Source organism: Pelodiscus sinensis, chromosome 16 (assembly GCF_052426305.1).
Source record: "Pelodiscus sinensis isolate ZL-2025 chromosome 16, ASM5242630v1, whole genome shotgun sequence".
Lineage (NCBI taxonomy): Eukaryota > Metazoa > Chordata > Testudines > Trionychidae > Pelodiscus > Pelodiscus sinensis.
Genome location: NC_143067.1, coordinates 27,350,817 through 27,374,666, shown reverse-complemented (window position 1 = coordinate 27,374,666; position 23,850 = coordinate 27,350,817). Strand labels below are relative to the sequence as shown.

The 23,850-nt window shown below is 47.0% G+C and overlaps 1 protein-coding gene and 1 pseudogene across 1 annotated transcript in view; one reads left to right on the top strand and one right to left on the bottom strand.

The window, feature by feature from the left end:
* Positions 1-6,673: 6,673 nt before the first annotated feature.
* Positions 6,674-7,127, top strand: LOC102461285 (small ribosomal subunit protein uS12 pseudogene; annotated as a pseudogene).
* Positions 7,128-8,582: 1,455 nt separating this feature from the next.
* The window catches only part of ADRA1B (adrenoceptor alpha 1B), a 39,553-nt gene continuing 24,285 nt past the window's right edge, over positions 8,583-23,850 (bottom strand). Inside the window, exon 2 of the mRNA XM_006138144.5 lies at positions 8,583-10,076. Within this exon, the coding sequence (XP_006138206.4) occupies positions 9,508-10,076 (569 nt within the window). The 3' untranslated portion in view covers positions 8,583-9,507. The remainder of the gene's footprint in view (positions 10,077-23,850) is intronic.

The following is a 23,850-nucleotide window of genomic DNA, read 5'->3' as shown; positions in this document are numbered from 1 at the left end:
TAGACGTACCCAAAGAGAGGAGCACTCTGTCCAAACCTCCAGAGGCTAAACTTCCTTGTTGCTCCACTCCTCAGCCTTCTACAAATATTTTTAAAGCTGTATTAGAGTGATTCTAAAATGGCATGATGGGGCTTCAGCATAGTTGAGGCATAATTACATTTTCATCAAATCTGCATGTTTTAAAGCAGGGGTGGCTATAAGTATCCCGGAGGCAAGACGTGGTTCACCAGAGTTAGCCTCTGGTGAGCCGCCAGATGCTTTATTTACCTCTGTATCTGGAGGTACAGCCGTGTGCAGCAATCACTGGCTGCAGATCACTGTTACCAGCCAATGGGAGCTGTGGGACGTGGTGTACCACTCTGCACCATTCCCCACAGCTCCCATTGGCTGGCAATGGTGATCTACAACCAACAGGAACTGCAAGTAGCTATGCCTGCAGGGAAAAAATTGTCTGAAGGTTCACCAGGGACTAACCCCAGTGAACTGCATCACCCTTGTTTAAAGGCTAAAAAGATCTTTCTTCCTAACTGCCACCCCTGCATACTCCAGCCTGCATTTGAAAGTAACATTGGGTTCTTTCTGTCTAGTGTATTGTCATCACTAGGCCATTTCTGCCTGACTACATCTGTCCAGCCCTCATCATCTCCTGTGCAGTTTGGAAGTTAGTGAGCAATGCTGTTGATGTACAAACCAGGACACATCCTAGCTGCCTCTCTCTGAGCTAGTTGGATCTGAGACACGGGAGCCACTGCCTCAGAACATCAATTTTATGTAGTTAATTTGATGCCTGTTTACTTCAGATGAAGATCTACTCCAATGATCCTAAACGCACCCAGAGAGCATAGCAGTGGAGTAGGGCATGTCTGCACATATCAGGGATTTTCACTGTGGCAAACTATTGAAGACTGGCTACATCAACCACCAATCTCCCTCTCTGAAAACATCTACTCAATGTGCAGTAGCAGTCAAAAAAGCAAACAGAATGTTAGGAATAATTAGAAAAGGGTTAGAGAACACCCACATCTTGACTACTGCATACAGATGTGGTCGCCTCATCTCAAAAAAGATATCTTAGCATTGGAAAAAGGTCAGAAAAGGCCAGAAACATTATTAGGGGCTGGGAATAGCTGCTATATGAAGAGAGATTAAAAACACGGGACTTTTCACCTTAGAAAAGAGGAAACTAAGGGGGGATATGATAAGAGGGCTATAAAATCATAACTAGTATGGAGAAAGTGAAAAAGGAAAAGTTATTTACTTCTTCCCATTTGTACCAAATGTAGCAGGTATAAAACAATCAAAAGAAAGTACTACTTCCCATAACACACAGTCAATCTGTGGAACTCCTTGCCAGAGGATGTTGTGAAGGCAAGGACTTTGACAGGGTTCAAAAAAGAGCTAGATAAATTCATGGAGGACCATTAACGGCAATTAGCCAGGATGGGTAGGAATGGTGTCCCCAGCATCTGTTTGTCAGAAACTGGGAATGGGCCATAGGGGATGGATCACTTAATGATAACCTGTGCTGTTCATTCCCTCTGGGGGCACCTGGCATTGACCTCTGTTGGAAGACAGGAGACTGAGCTAGATGGACCTTTGGTCTGATTCATTATGGCCGTTTTTATGTTCTCTTGTCAACTCAAGTACTCTAGCGGAATAAGAAGCAGAAGGGAAGTTTCTGGGGGTATGTCTACACTACAGCGCTAATTCGAACTAACTTAGTTTGAATTAGTTAATTCGAACTAAGCTAATTCGAACTAATGGATCCAGACTAAAAAACTAGTTCGAATTAGCGTTTTGCTAATTCGAACTAGCATGTCCACACAGAGTGGACCCTGAACCTGAGTTAAGGATGGTCAGAAGCAGTGCCGGCAGGGCATCAGATGAGGACTTAGAGCATGGAGCTGCTGCCTCAGGCTAGCCGAGGGCTGTGCTTAAAGGGACCCGACCCCCACCCTGGACAGACAGGGGTGCCCCGCTTGCAAAGCAGTCCTGGCTTGAAGTACCCTGAGTGCCCACACTGGGCACATCACAGCATTCGGCCATCAGACCGGCTGCACTTGCCACAGGCTGCCATCTGGGGAGAGGGGCCACTTGGGGGGCTACAGGAGAGCTTCCACCCCCAGAAGCCCGCAGAGCCAGCCCAGTCCTCCCCATTGGGGGCTCATACCCCATTACTCCCTTACCTCCTTCCACTTACCCTTCCCTAGCCCCCCTTCCTGATGTACAAAATAAAGAAAATGTGGTCAAAAATAGAATCTCTCTTTATTGAACAAAACTTGGGGAGACTGGGAAAAGGAGGTGGGAGAGGGGAAGAGAGAGGGTGGGAGAGGAGAGGGCAACTAAAATGATCAGAGGTTTTGAACAGGTCCCATATGAAGAGAGGCTAAAGAGACTGGGACTTTTCAGTTTAGAAAAGAGGAGACTGAGGGGGGATAGGATAGAGGTCTATAAAAGCATGAGTGGTGTGGAGAGGGTGCATAAAGAAAAATTCTTCATTAGTTCCCATAATAGAAGGACTAGAGGACACCAAAGGAAAGGAATGGGTATCAGGCTTCAAACTAGTAACAGAAAGTTTTTCTTCACAAAGCAAAGAGTCAACCTGTGGAACTCCTTGCTGCAGGAGGCTGTGAAGGCTACAACTAGAACAGAGTTTAAAGAGAAGTGAGATAAAGTGATGGAGGTTGGGTCCATGGAGTGGTATCAGCCAGAGGGTAGGAGTGGTGTCCCTGCCCAAAGTTTGTGGAAGGCTGGAGAGGGATGGCACGAGACAAATGGCTTGGTCACTGTCTTTGGTCCATCCCCTCCAGGGTCCCTAGGGTTGGCCGCTGTCGGCAGACAGGCTACTGGGCTAGATGGACCTTTGGTCTGACCCAGTACGGTCATTGTAAGCTCAGGGCTCAGGGTCGGGGATCTCAGTGGACCCCCTTGATTTTCGTGCACACCTGCTCCTGGGTGGCCAGGCTGGCAGCTCTCCTGCCCTAGACGGCCACTTTCCTGTGCCTAGTGCGGAGATCGTGGACGAGGTCCACGATATCCGCACTAGACCAGGCGGGTGCCCGCCTCTTGCGGTCCCGGGCAAGCTTCCGGGAGCCGCCAGCCTGGTCCCGGGAAGAGGGGGAGGGCTGGGGGGCATCGGGTGGCTGGCTCGAGCCATGCCAGGTGCAGGGTCTGCTAGCTGGGTGCTGGCAGGCTTGCACCTGGCATGGGCATCGTAGCCTACCCGTGCCCCTTTAAGGGGTCCGGGGCCGGGAGGGGGGCAGAAGAGTTTCCCTGGTGTTGGCCAGAGTGGCCACCAGGGAAAGCTGGGGAGGGCTAGCCTCCCACTAGTTCGAATTAAGGGGCTACACACCCCTTAAATCGAACTAGTAAGTTCGAACTAGGCTTAGTCCTCGTATGATGAGGTTTACCTAGTTCGAACTAAGCGCTTTGCTAGTTCGAATTAAGTGCTACCTAGTGTAGCACCTATCAAAGTTAATTCGAACTAACGTCCGTTAGTTCGAATTAACTTTGTAGTGTAGACATACCCTGGGAGAGTTTCTCCTGCCAACCCTCTCTCCCCCCCAACAATGGAGACCCTGCAATAAAGCTACCTAAGGTGTGTCAACTCCAGCTATAGTATTCACTCAGCTAAAGTTGCATGAATTAGGTCGACTTTGTCCCACAGAGTAGATTTGCTTAAAGAAGTGCTACTTTTACATATAACCCAGACTAGAAGTTCATATTTACAGTAGGAATGTGCACTCCCTGCTTTCTCTCTTTCCCACTACTTCTGAAAAGATAACTGAAAATTTAATTTCCTAAGAGTAATCAAAGCACTATGACCCAGAGTTCCAGTGGTATAATCGCATTCCCTTGGATTGATTTTTGAATTGCTCTTGCTGAAACGATCCTTCTGGTGGGTGAAAATGTTGACATCTAATGGGGTTAATGCAGGGCCGGCCCGAGGCATTTATGCACTCCGGGAGCACTGCACTGCCCCCGGGAGTGTGGCGCATGCACGGCTCTGTCCCCGGGTGCCTGGCGCATGCGTGGCCCCACCTTCAGTGCATGCATGGCGCTGCCCTGGGAGCACGGAGCGTGCACGGTGCTGCCCCCGCCTGGCTCGGCAGCCCCACGTGGCACCCCCTACAATGTGGCGCTTCAGTTGGTCGTCCGCTTGGCCCTTACGTTGGGCTGGTTCTGGGTTAATGTAAGTGTAGCTGCACTGTAACAATATCGTATGAGCCATTACCACTGTGCTCTTCACTGAATGGGTTTCTACAGGCTTCTAGTTAGCAGTTAGGCTTCATGCAGTAGCTTAACTTTAGAGAAACAGTGTTTTACAAGCATCGTCTATGTGAAGACGCAAAACCAGGGAAAGGTGAGAAACCCATGTGGACATGGAGGGCATGCCTCTCCTGCAGTTAAAAACCCAGGGCTAGTCCATGCCCAGTGCTCAGGTCTTGGGCTAAGGGGCTGTTTAATTGTGGTGTGGGCATTCAGGCTCAGGTGGCAGCCCAGGATCATGCGAGGCAGGAAGTTTCCAGAACCTCAGTTGAAGCTGGAATCCAAATGCCTACACAATTAAACTGTCTCTCAGCGCAGCCCCATGAGCCCAGACTGCAGGCATCTAACTGAGGTGTAGACATGCCTCTTGTTAGTTTATCAGAGAACTTATCAGATGTACAGGGAGAACTACTTGATGGAATAGAATTGCATCCTCCAGGCCACTCGAACATATCACTTGCCATTACCCCATAGGTTGCGTATAGTCTACATGTAGCCTATATTCTTTTCTTAATAAAAGAGCTTTACATGTCAAGAGTCACCTCACCTCATTGCTGCCATTGGCATTGTTTGCTTCCACACAGCTCCACTCAAGGTTAGTGGTCAATCACTCTGAAATGCACCAACTCTCATGCCAATAAGAGATGATGCTTTTGAACTGTTTCTGAATGAGATGCTCTAGGCAAGCCCTGGTTTGCTGATTGCCCCAAGTGGACTGTAGAGGAAATGTTTTACTTCTGGCGTGTCTACACAGACAGCGGCGCAGTGGCACAGCAGCACCCATGGAGCTGTACTGCTGTAGCACATCTGATGAAGAGGTTAATAAAACCACCTCTGTGAATGGCAGAAGGTATGTCAGTGGGAGAAGCTGTCCACACGATTGTGTATGTCAATGTAGCTTTTGTCATTCAGGGAGGGGGTTTATTCACACCACTGAGTGGCATCAGTTTTACTGATATAAACATAGACTTAGAAATTACAGTAACTATTTACTTTTGGCTGGCTGTAACAGTTTGACATTTTTATTAATTTTTCTCTTATTATCTTCCCAGGTGAGAGGGATACTAAAACAGAATTTCTCCTGGATTTCTGTCCCTCTTGGCAAGGTGATATCCCCTAATCATCTCACCCTGCAAGCCTCTGTTGTGGTGGCTGTGAGTACTTGGGGAAAAAATATGGACTAATATGAAGCATAATTAAGGTTTATTTATAATTAAGGGTTTCCTTTTCTGTTACTTGGAGAGAAATGTTTTTTTCTGCCTGGATCAAGATTCCCTTTTGTAAATCTGAAAAACTAAATATGGAATAAAGAAGCTTTTCTTTGGAAAGTTGTAAGGAGTATCCAATATACAAAAATGACACATGCTTATAGGTCAGTACAGTGGGAAATCACAGAATATAATATTTCAAGGTTTTCCACAGGTGACTAGAGAAATCTAGTTAAAATGAAGCACAGTTGTTTAAGGAGCTTAAATGATGATCAGAGATGATGTAGCTTTTGTTAAGAACCAAAAGTAATAAAAAGAAATATCAGTCTTTCAAAGCTGTTTTGTTAAAGGCTTTCAAGGAATGAAATTCTGGTTGTGTTGAACTTTCTACCATCAGCCTGAAACATTTCTCCAGTGTTGATAGATGATGTTTTGGCTTGGTTTTATACTGTGTGAATCACATGTTAAGCTACATTTACAAGGACATGATCAAGCAGTTAGGCCAGGGGTGGGCAATAATTTTTGGTGAGGAGCCACTCCAAGGTTTTGATAAGTTGGAAAGGGCCGCACTTTTCTGTGGAGGGAGTATTGGGTCTAGGACGGAGGTTGGGTGCAGAAGGGTGCACGGGGTAAGGGACTGGGGTGCAGGAGACTGTGTGGGATCTGTGAGGGTGTTTGGGTGAAGGAGGGGATTGGGGTGCAGGGTCTGGGAGAATGTTTGGGTGCAGGAAAGGATTCTGGCTTGGGGAGGAGTGTAGGAGGGGATACAGGGACTGGGAGGGAGTTGTGACCTGGAGCAGGGGGGTGCAGAGGGTTTGAATGGTGACCTGGGTGAGGCAGTTGGGGTGCGTGAGGAACAGGGGTGCCAGAGGCAGGCTCTGGCTGGGAGGCACTTACCTAAGCATCTCCTGGCCTGCAGCACTCCCAAGGCAGGCTGGGCTCCCTGCCTGCTGCAGCCCCAGACCACTTGAAAATACAGGCTGTTCCCTCCACATGGCTCTCAACTCCAGGGGGGAAGAGGCTTGTGCTGCCCCCCCATCTCCCAGGCCAATCTCTTAGCTCCTATTGGCTGGCTGTTTTCATCCAATAGCAGCTGAGAGATTGGCTGAGGTCAGTTTTTACTGGTTGGTTGTTTCTGTCCAATAGGAGCTGAGGATTGGGCTGGGGGCAGGGAGGTCACATTAAACAGCAGTATTATGGGGAAGTGCCGTGGGCTTCGTATGGCTAGAAAGCTTCGCAGCTACCATTGTGATCAGAAATGGCATGACAAGCAATACAAAAGGCCCATTTGGGAACTACCCTGAAAACCAACTCCTTTGGAGGAACTTCTCGTGCCAAGGGAATAGTTCTAGAAAAAGTTGGTGTAGAGGCTAAACAGCCAGCAGAGTCCAGCTGATCAAGAACAGCAAGAAGATAATAGGTTTTGTTCCTAATGACGGTTGCTTGAACTTCACTGAGGAAAATGATGAAGTTCTGGTTGATGGCTTTGGTCTGAAAGGTCACGCTGTTGGTGACAGTCCTGGTCTTCTCTTCAAGGTTGTCAAAGTAGCCAACGTTTCCCTCTTAGCCTTGTACAAAGGCAAGAAAGAGACACATGTTCATAAATTTGTCATGCCATCTGGGTTACTAATAAACTTCAATTTGATTTAATAAAAAAACATAGAGACTTCACTTTAAACCACAGCACCTGAGGGCCTGAGGATCCTGGCAGGGTGGTCCACAGGACAGATCCAGAGGCTTGGCAGGCTGGATCCAGCCCCCAGACTGTATTTTGCCCAGCTCTGTGTTAGACCAAAATTCTTATCTGTTACCAACAGTAATTTATAAAACCTAATGTGACGAGAAATGTTTTTAGAACATTTTCCCCCATTGATTCTTCTCCAAAAATTAAAAGGAAAACTTACACAAAAGAACCACACACAGCCATCTTCACTCTGGGAAACACAAAGAGAACAGCAATATGCTAGTGCAGCACAAATGGAAAACAAAATTGTACAGTCTAGCTTCTTTTTCTAAGCTGAGTAGAGTAAAAAAAATGAGTAGCTGAAAGAGTGGATTGATTTTTAAAATCCTTTCTATTTTAATAAGCAGTGTCCTTTTAAGAGTAGGACCAGGATTGGGTCATTTAAACACAACTGAGATTTGCCAGTAATTTCAGTGGGATCAGGATGCCATATATTAAGTCTATTTATATATTTATACATTTCATCATTGTAGTATAGGAGCACATGGTGAACTAGACACAAAACTTGCCTATGTTTGCTCACTGAAATGGAGAATATTTGTCCCAACCACAGATCACATCCATCTTCATCAGCCTAATGAGGGAATATTCATGTGCAATGAAACCAAGGGAAATGCTCTCATGGGAGTCAACTCTGTGAAAACAGCTGTTAAGTGTTTTCCGCACATCTGTTTATGATTCAACCTCTGTTTCAGTATTCACACACACTGCTAAAATTCCTAATAAGGGAAGCATTGGGTCAGAGGAAGGAGCAAAGACCAGTCATCACAGTTTGTGCCACTGTATGTTAAAATTCACAGTTGTTAATTTCACGATTCACACTTAATTGAAAGAGATGAAAACAACTTCCAAACATGGCTTAAATCGTTGAAGAGGTCCTTGGAGATCTCCCAGTTTAGAATACCATGTTACTGAGCTGAAGGATGCAAAGCAAAGTGGGACTCTCATATAACTACATCTTCTGGATTTTCCCACTTCTGAGTTTAGTGACAAAGCCACTAGAAATGCAATCTAACCTCGATACACTGCCCAAAGCACCAAGGGTATGTCTACACTACCCTCCTAATTCGAAATAGGAGGGTAATGTAGTCATACCGCAATTGCAAATGAAGCCCGGGATTTGAATTTCCTGGGCTTCATTTGCATAAAGCCAGCCGGCGCCATTTTTAAATGCCGGCAGTTCGAACCCCGTGCCGCGCGGCTACATGCGGCACGGGGTTCGAACTGCCGGCATTTAAAAATGGCACTGGCCGGCTTTATGCAAATGAAGCCCAGGAAATTCAAATCCCGGGCTTCATTTGCAATTGCGGTATGACTACATTACCCTCCTATTTCGAATTAGGAGGGTAGTGTAGACATACCCCAAGTGGGTTTTACTGAAATCCAGTACATTTTCTTTCAGGCTGGGTTATAAGACTCTAGCTATCAGAACCCTTTTGTGCTATGTCTGCAATGCTGTTTATGAAGGAACTGGAGTGAGTTAGGGGTTTTGCATTGGAAACCAGACCTTATACACTAACAGATCATTGGTGATGTTTTTAAGCTTCCAAGAAATAACATGGTAGAAGATAGGGGAGTTTGGCCATGTTGGTTCACTTCCATTTTTAACTCATCACCAACTCACAGAGCTTCCCCAAAGGATATCAGTGGCTGTGATGTGATATATCACCCCAGTGCACATGGACATGTGCAAATGGGAGAGTATGCTAGGGAGCGTGGCTGGAATTCCGACAGGATATTATTAAAAATGATGAACAAATGGGAAGCTAATCTTTGACACTGCTTTCAGTTTTTAAAGTGCTAGTGTTCAGTGACATTCACCAACAGGTAGGGTTTTTACAGGTAAACCCAGAAGCAGCTGGTGGTATCTGGGAGAGGACAAATAGAATCACACTTTCTTTTTAAGATACATACATGTATTCTCACTCTCTCTACTTATACATACTATCTCTGTATGGATGTCTGACTTCTCAATAGCCTTTTCATCAGAGCTGAATATTTAGTTGAGTATATCCCTGTTTTCATAGGGCTTTTTCCTGCTTTTTGCACAAATTTCTGCAGCATAGCTGGCAATTAACTTGGAACACTGATCTCCCTGCAGCCATTGGGCTATGCCAATGTTCTGACATGAGACTGTCTGCTATTGCCATCCTGGCTGAACTCCCTCCCAACACCACATCAGCCTCTAGATCTTGTGTAGGTTTGTGTCACATGCTATACACCAGTCAATTTAATAAGTGCAGGTGAGCCCAGAGTCCAGGCCCTCCTGCATCCAGGGGACAGTGTTTAGAATTCACTCATTTCAATAGCCATTCTGCAGTTAGCTTTGCTGTTCAGTATGTCACAGATGGTTGGGCGGCCCCCATTGCTCGAGTCTTGGCTTCTGGTAGCAATATGTCCATTGTGTTCTGTTGAAAGCTTGAAGGTGAACAGGTGACATGAGTCCTTTTGCTCACTGCCTTCCTGTTGAGAACTCAGGAAAGAACTGGAGTCCTTCCACTCCTGGAATGTGTACATTTCCGTGTGAGGGTGAGTGACTTTGCTCAGGTAGCCTGGGCTAGGAGTGGCTGAGGATAATGTTCTCTGACTGCCACTTAGGAAGCTTCTGCTGTCTTCCAATGAGTCTTTGCGGGAATGTTCAAAGGAGCCTGGATTCCAGTTCCTGTAGTTGTAGGCCCACCATCCCAGCCGCCTCCGCCGGTGGCATTGGCACCTCAAGATCTGTACAAAAGCCCTCTTGAACTCTTTGCTTGAGCAGGGGTAGATGATTGGGTTCAAGCAGCTGTTGCAATAGCCAAGCCAAAAAATTATCTTGAAGATAGTTTCAGGTGGCTTCAAAGCAGAAAACATAGACCCTATTAGGGAAAAACAAGCAGAGAAAGCATCTGAGATAACTATTCTCAACCACCTCTATTAAAAAGTATAAGATGAACCCATGATGTTCATAATCATTCCTATGAAAGTGCTTTTGTTAAAAGGTTATATCACCCTCGCCACTTCAATTAAAGTAGACTTGATATGTCTAATGGGAGCCATAGGGTATGGAAACTTGTTCTCTCCCATCTTGTCTAGGTTATCTAAGGCTCCAAAAGGAAATAATAGTCAAAAGATACAAAATTGATTTAAGCCTGAAATAAGCTAAAGGTCACACAGGTTTGCATAGAGCAGGGCTTTGTAGCACAAGCAGGGCTTTGTAGCACAAGCTTTGTAGCACTTCCTTTCCCAGTCACCATCACATCATTTCCTTGCACCAACTACTGCATTTGCTTAGACAGAAATTAATATTAGCAATGCATTTAATGTATTAGTCTGATCAGATGAAATTTAGCATAATGCAACATTCTGAAAGAACACCTGTAGGCTCTGAGGCCGTGTCCAGACTCAGGGGTTTTTTCGGGAAAAGTAGCCTTTTCCCGAAAAAACTTCCCCTGCGTCCAGACTCAAGCCGCGTTCTTTCGAAATTATTTCGAAAGAACGCGGCTTTTCTTTCGATGGCGGTAAACCTCATTTCACGAGGAAGAACGCCTTCTTTCGAAAGTTCCTCTTTCAAAAGAAGGCGTTCTTCAATGTAAAGAGGCCGTCTTCGAAAGAGAGCATCCAGACTCGCTGGGTGCTCTCTTTCGAAAAAGCGGATTTCTCTTTCGAAAGATCCGCCTTCAGTCTAGACGCGATCTTTCGAAAGAGGCTCTTTCGAAAGATGCTTTCGAAAGAGCCTCTTTCGAAAGAAGCCTGCAGTCTAGACATAGCCTGAGTTACAATTATGGGCCTCTTGCACACATTTATATTTCTAGCTGGAGCAACCTGAGCAGGTGGCTTCAACACGGGAGTTTAATTTCAGAAGTTGGAACTAGCTTATAAGTCTTTTAAAAACAGAGAGATGGCTCAGAACCTACATGCCAATGCTCTGAGACTCTTTTTGCACTGAAGCAGTTTTAGGTTTTCTGAGCCATTAAAGCCTCTGAGTCAGCAGTATCTATCAGCCTGCTTTACTGTGGCAAGAGGAATGAGATCGTAGGCATAGTTCCTCATCTGTCCAAGCAAGGCAAAGGCTGTGGCCTGGGTCTGGAAGCCATGCAAAACCCTGTTTAATAGACATAGCTATGTGCTATTTAGTAGGGAAACAGCTGAGTCATGCAGATAAATATAGCTGCTGCTTTTCCAGTCAGCATGGTGGGCTTGATATTAACTATGAGAATCTTAGCAAGCTTAAATCCCAAGGAAGCCAAGGAGAGAAAGGGGCATACCACAGCTCATGCCTCAGCCTGCCTTTCTCCATGCCCCAACCCGCGTGGCTGTGCTGGTGCAGAGGGGGACATAATATGCTATTAAGCTGACAGACTGGAGATTACTTCCTGCCTCTGCCCAAAGCAAGGGGACTAGGGCAAGAATGTTGTCTCCCTTTTCTGGACTGCTTAGTGGGTGACACAGCCATCAGATGCTAGCTCTGTACATGGCTTAGAAGAAAAGCATGGATCTAGCGCCGAGGAATTTAAAAGGTGCATAGTTCATGACTCTTGCAATGGACTGCATTTCAGAGCATAAACCAGTCTCCAACCATTGCACTCCCACTAACAGTCCTAGAGCTTCCAAGGCTCTGCCCTGGTTCTGTACTGCAGGAGGAGATGAGTGTAGTACAGAGTGTAACATTGGAGAAAATGTGAAAAATACCCAATGGACAAACCAAAATCCTGCAAGCACATTGGCTGTATCTGCTCAGCTCTGAGTGCTTTTTAGTGAAAGATTCAACAAACATTCATGTGGTTCTAGGGAATAAACCATGAAAAGGGTGTGAAGCCTTTACACTGTTTTTGTGACACTTGATTCAAGCTTATGACTTGAGCCAATATGGGCAAGAAATGCCAAGTCATTCGTTTTCTAAACAATAACTATAAATATTTTCTTTGGATTTGAAGAAAAATGTCCTGTGATTGTACTGCATAAATATAAAAACTGATTATCTGGAAGAATTAGTCTAGGGCTTATCCTTTAAAGTACAGGCAGTCCCCGACTTACGCACTTACAAACGGGGCTTTCTCGCCCCGGAGCTCACAGGCAGCGATCCGCCACCTCGACCTCCGGAGTGAGAAAAGCTGCTCCCGGTGCCCCTGGTCTGGTCTCCAGCAGATCAGGGGCACCGGGAGCGATGCCCCAGCCGTGGTGTGGTCCCGCGCCTCTGAGGCTTTGCCAGAGCAAAGCCTCAGAGGTGCAGCACCCCGCTGCCACTGCGGCTTTGCTCCCCATGTCCCTGGTCTGCTGAGGGGGAGGGCGCAGCTAGTGTGCCCCTCCCCCCAGCAGACCAGGCTTTTGTTGCCGGACCCTGGGGCAGAGCAGCTGGGGCGCTGCCGGTTGGTCCCGCAGCGCCGCTCTGGGCACTACTGGACCAACCCGGCAGCACCCGAGCTGCTCTGCCCCAGGCGTCCTGATTCAGCCGCTGCTGGTCAATTTCAGCAGCGGTTGAATCAGGACACCTGGGGCAGAGCAGCTGGGGTGCTGCTGGGTTGGTCCAGTAGCGCCGAGGAGCGGTGCTACTGGAGCAACCCAGCAGCACCCCAGCTGCTCTGCCCCAGGCGTCCCCAAGTCAGCCGCTGCTGAAACTGACCAGCGCTGACTACAGGAAGCCCGAGGCAGAGTTGCTCTGCCCTAGGCTTCCTGGAATCAGCGCTGATCAGTTTCAGCAGCAGCTGACTTGGGGACGCTTGGGGTTCTTACGTTGAATCTGTATGTAAGTCAGAACTGGTGGTCAGTTTCAGCAGCGGCTGAATCTGGTCGCCAGTTCCGACTTACATACAGATTCAACTTAAGAACAAACCTACAGTCCCTATCTTGTACGTAACCCGGGGACTGCCTGTAACTCTATTTTGTTTTCCAGAATCAGAATAAAGTCTAGATGAGCTCAACATATTAAAGATTAGTAAGACCTATGAAGGAGCTGAAGAGCACATAGAGCACATGTTGTGCAGGTCCTACATAAACATTGGCTCTTTTTCCTCAGGAGACTGGAATATATATTTAATCCTGGAAACATTTACCATTGAGGAGACATTTACCAACCAGATTTTAATGTTTTGGGGCAGAGCAAAGTTTGGACATAATCCATTTAACAGTGTCTTTATCTGTAAATAAAAACCAATAGTTAAAAAAGAAAGAAAGATTGCTAGAAAGACTTTGCCTATCAGTAAGTAAAGCAAAAGGAATTCCACTGAAGTATTATTATTTGTAGCCAGTTTTCCACAAAGCAGTGGAATAGGTTAAATGTTAAGTCCTGAAAAAGTGGGTGATATTGGTAAGAGCTAGTGGAAATGTGAGTTGTAGACAGTTAAGAAAAGAAGGTAACAGACATGTCTTTCACACACTTTCAGGATAGTCAAGTTTTCAGATGTTTGCTGATGACAATCTCCAGTCAGTCCCCCAGTTCTTGTATGTAAAAGGACAACTTCACAAGGGCAAAAAAATTACTTTCCAATATCCAAGGCTGAGGGAGGTAGCATGTGTTCAATCCTGATTCTTGAAATGTCACTGAGCCTTGGCAGATCATTTAAAAAAATCTACAACCAGGGGCTCCCAGCTGGGAGGCGGGGCCGCGATTGGCACTGGGAGCCTCTGGTTGTGTGCAGAAGCCGGGTGGGGGGAGTGGCTGGAAGTCCCAGCCATTGCCCCCGCTCCGCCCGGCTTTTGCACGTGACCACAGGGCTCCCAGTACCAATCGCGGCCCCGCCTCCCAGTCACTCTCCTGCCCCCTCCAGGCTTCCGTGCAGTGCCCAGCCAGAAATTCAGAAAGTACCAAACATTGCACATGTCTGGTATTGTCTGAATTTTTCTACTGGACAGAGAGCACAAATACCAGACCATCCAGTAGAAAACCGGACACCTGGCAACCCTACTCAGCGGTAGCCGTGGAGCTCTGGCCACAGGCATGGAGCCAAGCAGCTGCAGAGTTCTGACCCCGTCTGTGGAGTCAAATGGCTGTGGAGCTATGGCCATGCTGCTCTGGCCCCATCAGCAGTGGGGCAGGTGACAGCTAGAAATCCCTGGGGCAGTATTCCCTCTAACCTGAGAAGCAGCACAGCCTCACAGGTGATTAATCAGCCCTGCCCAGTCAGTCAGCTCCTTGCACAGAGCCCTGAGCTTCTGACTGGGCAGGGCTGATTAATCACCTGTGAAGCTGGGCTGCCCCACAGCTTAAAGGGACACTGCCCAGGAGGCTGAAGCAGCAGCGGGGCCAGGCTAGTGCCCTAGTCTGGTGGCAGCAGGGCAGCATGGGCTGTGAGGAGAGGGACCTCCCCTGGTCCAGCAAATCACCTTGTTTGGGACCAGTCAAGTCCCAAGGGTGTACCCGGACAAGGGAGGTCCAACCTGTAGTAGGAGAACAAAATTAAAGGTAGGTATGGTGACATCATATTTTATATGTTTTATGAAAATATGCTTATGATACGAATATGACATAACGGAGATATGCTTTATGCAAGACGGGTCCTGTCACAGGGCAGTGGAAAGGTGGTGATATACTGAATATGATTATCCCATTGGTATGCATACAGCCTTTTCGTAGAGAAAGTTAGCTTGAAGTGGTTTCATCATATACAGGGTTTACAGTTTGGTTCAGTGGTTTTCAGCATCCCCTTAGAAAAATTGTCCCAGCTCCCCTGGAGATTCTTGGAAACACCTGGAAATAAAAGTCTGTAACTCAAGGGGAATAACTCAAGGGGAAAAGACTTTACCTGAAATAATATCTAGGGTTTGAAATTATTACTTGTAACCCATGTTTTTTTAAATCAATCTAGCTTAGATTGTGTGCTTTGTATTATTTCCTTAGTAGCCCAACTTTGCTTTATTTGCTACCACTCTGACTACTGAAAATACACCCGGCGCACACTTTCACTTTCGAAACAGCTGGCATTCGGAGTAACATGCTGGCGAGATCATGCTAATGAAACGCGAGATATTTAAATCCCTGCTTCATTGACTATTTCGAATGCCTGCATTTGCATCCCTAGTTCGAGCTAGGGTGCAAGTGTAGACATACCCAGACATAGCAAAAGAGACTTAGCAAATTACTGAATAGAAAAAAAATACTGTTTTTCTTTTACACAGCACTTTGCATCTGTACATCAATTCAAAGTGCTTTTACAAAGTATCATCATCCATATTTTATAAGTGGGGAAACTGAGTCACAGAAAGGTTAAACTGAATTGCTTAGCCAGGACCATACTGGCTAGCTGATAGGACTTTGCAACAATGTCTCAGATCAGCGATGGGCAGCCAAGAATAGTGAGTGGGCCTCCTTCATCTCAGTGGGCCACATGACCAGTAGTGGGCAACCCCTGGGTTAGGGGCAGCAATTCCCTTCACAAAGAAGCAGGAGGCCCCTTCTCACACAGTGGCCGTCTTCATACTTCAGCCTCCACTCTCCTGGCCCAGCAGTGCACCGCCAGTCCCCCTGCCTGCACTTCCCAGCCTACATGGACATAGGCAGGCCACTGCACTTGTGACCAAAGCCCCGCAGAGTTTGAGCGGCCCCAAGCTATGATGTTACCCGTTGTGAGAGTGGGCAGCACTTCCTTGGAAGCCTCTGTAGCTTTCTACTCCTAGGAGCTCAACCAACCTTATCTCCCGCAGCTGCTACCTAGGCATCTGCCTATAGCTAGGGTGGACTCTAGGGTTAATAGCTGATGGGTATTTGACTGGCTTGGCTGTCTTTTAACATGCATTTGCCAGAAAAATAATTTAATCTGCTTGTTTTTTTTCCAATGTGGGTCTAAAGATTGGCACTGTTATCACAATACACTGGGATACCTAATGTTATACGTGTCTGTGTCCAGCAAAAGATGAAGCAATGGCCTCGTTTCTGCAGTTAAAGTGATAAACAGTTGAAAATACAGCAGTTCTGCCCACAAACATGCAAGCTCATGGCATGTGTGTGAGAGAAGGTGTGAGTCGCAGGTGAGTGAGCACGCCTGTGATGTTATCAATCCTGTGTGTTGTCTCTCCTGACACTGAGAGGCCTGGTCTACAGGCCCTTATTTCTAAATAAGAAGTGGAGCGTCCACACTACCAAGCCTAGTATTTTGAAATAGGCGGCTGGTTATTTTGAAGTCTGCACTCCTGCTTTCTCCTAGGAGTAATACTGATTTTTCAATAACATTAGTGTGGTCATTTAGTTGCTGCTATTTTGAAATAATTGACCTCCAGGGACCTTTCACAGTAGCACTTGTGGTTGCTCTGGCCACACCTGCTAGCTCCACTTCTCCCCTTCTCCTGCAGAGCTTTTAAAGCAGTAGACTGCAGGAGAAGGGCTTGTGGCACAAGGACAGCCTTGCCAGCCCCATGCCACACTACAAAAGCTCAGGAGCCATGGCCAACCCCAGAACTCCCTCTGAGCCCTCCCCCCCCATAGCTACTAGCACTCCTGAAGCACCCTTAAGGGGTGGCCAGTGACACAAGCGGGCACCGCCTGAACTGCTGTGGAGATCCTGGACTGCATTGAAGTCTGGGGCGAGGAAACCAACCTCCAGGATCTCCACACCAGAAAGCGCAAAGCCAGCCTGGCTGATAAGGGTCACGCGCGTACTCTTGACCAGGTCTGCATGAAAATAAACGAGTTCTGGTAGGCCTACAATAAGGTCAGGGAGCAAAATAGACACTCTGGAGTGGCACCACACATGTGTCGGTACTATCATCAGCTTGATACCATCCTGGGAGGGGGGCCAGTCACCTCCCCCATCATTGTCATCAAGTCATCAAGAACATGCCTGGCTTCAGCCTCCATGATGGCGGGGTTGTGGAGGACAAGGAGAAGGAGGAGCAGGCCAGCTAGGCAACCATGACCATGATCCAGGAGCTGCTCCTCACCCTAGAGCAGGTCCCCCTGTCCCAGGATGTCTCCCAGGTGTTGGACGAACCCGGGGAAGGCACTTCAGGTGAGTTCTATAACTTTCCCTATATACACGCAGAAGCAGGTGGCCCACTGTGATGGGCTGGGTGCTCTTCACTTGGCCTATTCTGCCTGGAGTTCTCACAACAGCCTGTGCATGTGGGTGCACATGGAGCACCAGTCTGGAGCACTCAGCTCCATGATGCTCTCACACAGGAATCCCTTCGTCCTTCTCACAGGAGAGACCTGCCTTACTCTGGCCTCCATGGTGGGACACCTTCCCATGACAAGCTACCACTAAGGAGTCTGATGTCATTGAACCACACAGCAGTGCCGCACATGGCACAGGTTCGTGCCCTCACTGAGGAAGCATCTGCTCCCAGTCAAGTGTAGCGATGGGGAGGAGACTGATCCTCTGCATGGGAACCTTCTGGGAGGAGAAAGAGAAGGGGACCCTAGTAGCACTCTCTCCAGCAAGTGGCATCTGTTGCTCACACACACCTCCCCCAACACCTCTTTCCTCCTCCTCTAGTAGGCAGGGATAGAAGTTCTCTCTCTGCCGGATGCCACCAGTGCCGGACCCAGCATGTGCGGGACACAGAAGAAGGCAAAGCTGTCCTGTCGTTACTTCCCACCCTTAGGCTCCTGGCCTGGCCAGCACTTTTCTATGCCTGCTTGCATATAGGCCAGGGGTGTAACAAAGCTTCCCTGAGACATCTGTGCCCCTTCAGGAAAGTGCCAGCTATCTAGGCAACAGATAGCCTTGTTCAAAGCACATCTTCATCGTCTGAACCAAGACCTTTGGTGTCGGCTCAGAGATTAGGGCTAGGCTTCATACACAGTGTCTCCTGGGATGACTGCCCTTGTAACTTTTTTTCACAGATGGGCCAACTGCGAGCCTGGCACCAGAGCTGGCCCAAGCTACAGGCTGACTGGGCTACTGCCCGGGGTGCCCCATTATAGGGGGCGCCACGTGGGGCTGCCAGGCTGGGCAGGGGTGGTGCCATGCATGCGCCGGGTGCCCGGGGCAGGGCCATGCATGCACTGCACACCCGGGGGCGGGGCCGTGCATGTGTCACACTCCCAGGGGCGGCACCGCGCTCCTGGGTTCTGGGGCACATGAATGACTCGGGCTGGCCCTGCGTGGCACATCCACCACCTCCCATGCCATCCTCCCAACTCCGTGGGATCTGCCAGAGGAAATGCACATGGGAAGACCTGCTGGGTGAGCAGATGGCCTGCCTCCACTTGTTCAGAGTGGAGTGCATGGCCTTGCGCCAATAGCCACCAATAGCCACCTTCCCGCCTCCACCCTCACTCCTGCCCCATGGCTTCCCCTTCTATTCCCCCGCAGGGGGGCTGCTGGGACTCCCAAACATGGGGTGGTGGGAACTCCAGGGCAGCTGAAGTCTCCAGAACTGACCAAAGCAGGTGACAGTCCCAGCTCCATCCTTAAGCCCCCCCTTCCTTCTCCTTCCCACTCCGCCATTTCTGTTTCCTTCCCCAGTCTCTCCCCTGTTTTATATCCCCCAAATAAAGATACTTGTTTGTTTAAAAAAAGGCGTTTTTATTTGCTCTGCAAGGATGGTGGGAAGGGAGGTCAGGGGAAGGAAGGGGTGGAGGAGGAAAGGCACACGCAGGAATGCAGGGATCCCTTGTGGAGAGGCGCGGGGGTGAGGTGTGGGGGAGAGCCTCACAGCTGTCCTTGGCTTAAACTCATCCTCAAGGCCTCTTGGATGAGCACAGCCCCCTGATGGCACTGGTATCTGGTTGCTCGTAAGCCCTGGCCAGCCGTTCAGCCTCAGTTCCCCACCATGGCAGGAAAGTCTCCCCCTTGCTTTCACAAAGCTTGTGGAACACAGAACAGGCCTCCATCACAAGGTGGATGTTGCACTTGCTGAGGTCCAGATGGGTGTGGAGACTCTGGAATCTCCCCTTCAAGTGGCCAAATGATCATGCAGCACCTGTTCAGCCTGGGATTGAAGTTCTCCTTGGTGGGGTTCAGTCTGCCAATGTAAGGCTTCATCAACCAGGGGAGCAAGCGTTTGGCTGCGTTGCCTAAGATTCAGATTGGCATGTCTATGTCCCTGACCCTGATGGTGTGGTTTGGGAAAAAAGTGCCAATGTGCATCTTTTGGTACAGGCAGGAGTTCTGGAAGATCATGCGATTTCCCCAACCACCTGATGTTGATGTCCATGAACCTGCCCTTGAAGTCTACCACAGCCTGCAGCACCATCGAGAAGTACCCCTTCCTGTTCATATAGACCGAGGCACAGTGATCGAGGGCCTGGATGGGGATGGTTATGCCCTCTATCGCCCCCCCCCCCCCCCACAGCCCATAGTAATAAATCCATCCATGATAGTGTCAATGTTCCCCAGAGTGATGACCCTCCATAGCAGCATGTTGTTGATGGCTTTGGCTACCGGCTACCCCACACTGAACTGGTTGCTGACAAAGCGGTAGCTGTCTGGCATGGTGAGCTTCCAGAGGACGATGGCCACATACTTCTGCAGGGAAATGGTGGGTCACAGTCAGATGTCCTATTGCCTGAGGGGAGGGATGAGCCATTCACAGAGCTCCAGGAAGGTGGCCTTCTACATGAGGAAGTTCTGGAGCCACTGCTGGTCGTCCCATCATTGCATGATGATGCGGTCTCACCACTCTGAACTTATCTCCCTTTGCCAGAAGTGGCATTCCACGGTGTCCAGGTGTTTTAGGGGCATTTGCAGCAGCAGGAGCACCAGGACGTGGGTGAAGGGGTCCTCCAATTTGGGCTGTGGTCATCCAGATGGAGCAGCATGCCGGCAGTCTGTACAAACTGCGCCATGAGGTGCAGCACAAGACCCTTGAGCCTGGCACTGCTTTGCAGCAGCTCCGGCTCCATGGTGTCAGTGCTGCAGCATCTGCAAGGGCAACCAGAGCACACTGCATGTGTTTGGTGTCCCATGAGGGGATAGGCAATTTAGGAGAGATGTGTGAGATGCCGCTGTAGAGAAGAGCCCCTGAAAGCCTGACCAAGCAGCCAGAGGAAGTATCCACCCTCCTGGGCCCTCCCCACAGTGCTTCCCAGGGCTCTAAATCTGAGGCAGGTTCCAATCAGCGTGGACGCATTATTTTGAAATAATTCTGCGCTATTTTGATGCTCCCCTGTAGTGTGGACGCGCTATTTCAATTTTGTTATTTTGATTTTATTTACTTCAAAATCATTTCCTAGTTCAGACATGCCCTAAGTGGCTGTTGAAATGAGAGTTGTGGAGTTGCCCCATGAATGGGGGTTGTGATTGTTGGCAGTCTTGATTCAGTGAGGAAGTAGATGCTGCGGTTATTTTATTTCTAAGGTCGCAACCCTAGTGGCATCTGAACAGGCAGAAAATTTTCTGTGCACTTTGTTCCCTTCAGGGCTTTAGAAAGTGTCTCTGGCTTCATATCCTCTTCCCTCTCCTCTTTTGGAACCTCCAAAACATCAATAGGAATTTTCAACAAAGATAGAAGGCCCTTCGTTTTTAGGAATTTTGGTTAGATAGGTGCCTCTGTATAGACCACCTCATTCCACCTCTGTATAGACCTGGGCACAATTTGGCCACTGTTGCACAGAGCGGTTTTGCCCCTTATCGTACAAACAGGGGAAAATATTTTGATTAGTCCCCCTGCCATTTTTTGGTACTAACAATGCCTTTTATTTTATTGCACACACTTTCTAATTAACCTGCCAGGAGCAAATAACTGTGGGCTATTTTGGTACCCTAATAAAATGTTAAAATGAATCTACTGGGCACAGTTTCCAAACATCAAACTAATATTTCCCACTCTAATCTCTAGCTATTTTCCCATCACAGTCTGATAAACAGATTAAATATTTCCCAGTCCTGATTTAGATTGCCTTTCAAAATAGCAGAAAAAATGTCGCCTATAATGATCTCGTCAGTGATTTATTCCTGTTGGGGAAGCCAGAATAACTTTTCCCACTCTAAACTATCTGTTTCCTGGCACTTTATGTTCAATAACTTCCCAGCCACGGAATGTATTTTTCTTCTCTTTTTAATTTTATTTATTTGTATTTCTTTTATTTATGATGGTTTGCATTGTAGTATATATAGCACTGCTTATGATTTACCTCTGTCTGCAGGCATGACACCTTCCCCTTCTAGCCATTTCGCAAACCCCCTTATCCTGTAATAATGCAGAGTAGGAAATATACCAGAATCTCAGTCAGTCTAGTAGTTACTGATGGTATTTTGAAAAAAAAATCCCTAAACATTACCAGTTGCACACACCAAACACGACAGAACTATTCTGTTTGGAACAAACTGAACAAAAGTGAATAAGGTAATTAGGAATTAAAAGGAATTTTTTCTAGTGAAAGTTAATTTGAATTAGAGTGTCACTTGTGTTTAAAGCAGTTTTTAATGAACTGTTTATTATAGTCAAACTATGTAAGTCACCCGCAGTGAAATTCGCAAAGGCTGTGGGAAACAATTTATGAGATTAGCCTGTCATTACACATTTGATGCATATCAGATGGGTTATTGAACCTATCGCTATCTCTAGGATGGCTGTTTGAGTGCATCTAGACCACCCTAAACTCGAAATAAGCTATGCAATTTACACTATGCAAATTGCGTATCTTATTTTTATTCTAATTTTGAAATTTGGCGCATCTACACATCTCTTAACCCTCATGGAATGAGGGTTACAGGGATGGCAAAATAACATGCCCGTTATTTTAAACAATGTTTCAAAATAACGGGTGCCTTGTTAAGACCCGGCGGGGTAGTTGTTTCGAGATACCTCCAGTATCCAGAAATACTCAGCAAGGACCTGATCCTAGAAAACACTGAAAGATACTGAGCACATTGAAAGATTAAGATCTAAGTAACTTCTTTGTTATATTCTACCATTTCTATAGCAACCAGGGCCCAGCTCCTGATAATGGGCCCGGTTCTGCAGTTTGTACACATTACAGCTCCTGTGAGCATCTGGGACTTTGCCTAAGTAAAGGATTGCAGGGCTGCACATAGGGCTGTGCAATACAAAACAAACTTCTCTCTTTTCTCCTCTTTGTTTCTTACTTGATTATGCTCTTCTCCGCAGGTGGGAAAACAAAGCATAGAAAATATTTCAGCACACACCGGAAACCCACTCTTTCCCCATGGCACTGCTAAGAAATAACTAGTGCTGGACTGGAGCTGAAACCATGGATGCTACCCACCAACACTGAGAAAACCTGGATGCAAGTCAATGCTTTGTCCCATCTCTATAATAAACCAAGCTTACCCTCCAAATCTGAGCATTCTGGAGTTCAAGTCCTATTCTAGGGACCTAGTCCATAGAGCATTGATTCAATGGAAGACTTTGTACTTCAGTGGGTTTTGGATCAGCAAGGTGGGCATTGCATCAATGCACTGTGGATACTGTGGATTTACCAGAACCTGACACACATACAGAATAGTTGAGATGTAGCCTGCTTTAATCTCTCATGTGCTCTCCTCCTGTTTTGTTTTTCTATAATTTAAAGTAAAAGTTATTAACATAAAAAATATTTCATGTTTGGAAAACTGGCACAGACCAGGTTTAAATCCATGGGCACACCATCACTGCTATTCAGGCTTAGCCACAATCTGGCCTGTTACAAGAAAAGCCAAATATGTAACAGCCACCACGATTGCCTAACTCTGTGTCTATCGCCCATTAAACACCAGATGAGAGTATTTCCAAAGAAGCAATAATTACAGCCAGAAAAGCAAAATTCTTTGTGGATTCACTGACACCTTAACTAGCAGAGTTTTAAGAGGAGCATTTCTTCTCCAAGCTCTGTGTGAAGCATGGAGACCCCTTGTCCCCAGAGCTCTGCCATGCAGGAGGACCTGCTATTGCACTAGGAAGATCTGAGGTGCTGGCCCTAACATAAATTGAGTTTGCGACTCCTGCTCAGCACTCTCAGCAGCCTGATATGGCATAAATATTTGCTCAATAATTTCCTGCTACCTCAGTCCACCCGCAAGTATATTAGTGGGTGACAGAAAGATGGCCAAGTTAAGAGTCTTCATTTAAGTACAAAGGATAAATGGGCCTCTTATTCTGATGAGTTGGTCCTGTAATCATTTCTGTAGGAAAGATCTGAGAGTAAATAGTTAGACTAGCCAAACCAAATTAAAACCCCCTACCTCAACAACAGAGTTTCCTCCTGAAAAGGAGGACAAGCCATGAAGCTCATTAGGGTCTTTGCTATTGATTTTATATGATTAAAGTGTAGAGTCACGGTTTAAACCCCTAAGATAACAGATAGGCTGTGTCTGCTAAGTAAATGCTGTTGAAGTTGGCTTTGGTATGTTTGTACCAGTACATGTGATTTCCAGTCAAGCAAAGGGAAATAAATTATGAATATTGTATAAATCAAATTGTTCATTTATGATGTCATGACCTTGATTGTGTGCCTACATTTCTTTTAATCTGTCCTGTGTGCAGGGAATATATTTTATTTCTGTTGTAATAGTCTTGAAAGCCATGTAGTCAATGGGTAAATATTCATTGATTTATACCTTGTTTTAATATAAGTGGATTGACCATCTTTACGTGTGGGTGTTCTTAGAATATAGATTTGCCGGGAATTTCTCATTTGTCATTTGTGCCCAGCTAGTGGGAATCTGTAAACCATTTTTATTCCAAATTAATAGTATTCCCCCTTTTCCTTTTCTCTTTACTTCCCTCTGATGTTTCTTTTTCTGTCTTCACAGTTTCTCTTTTCTGTCACCTTTA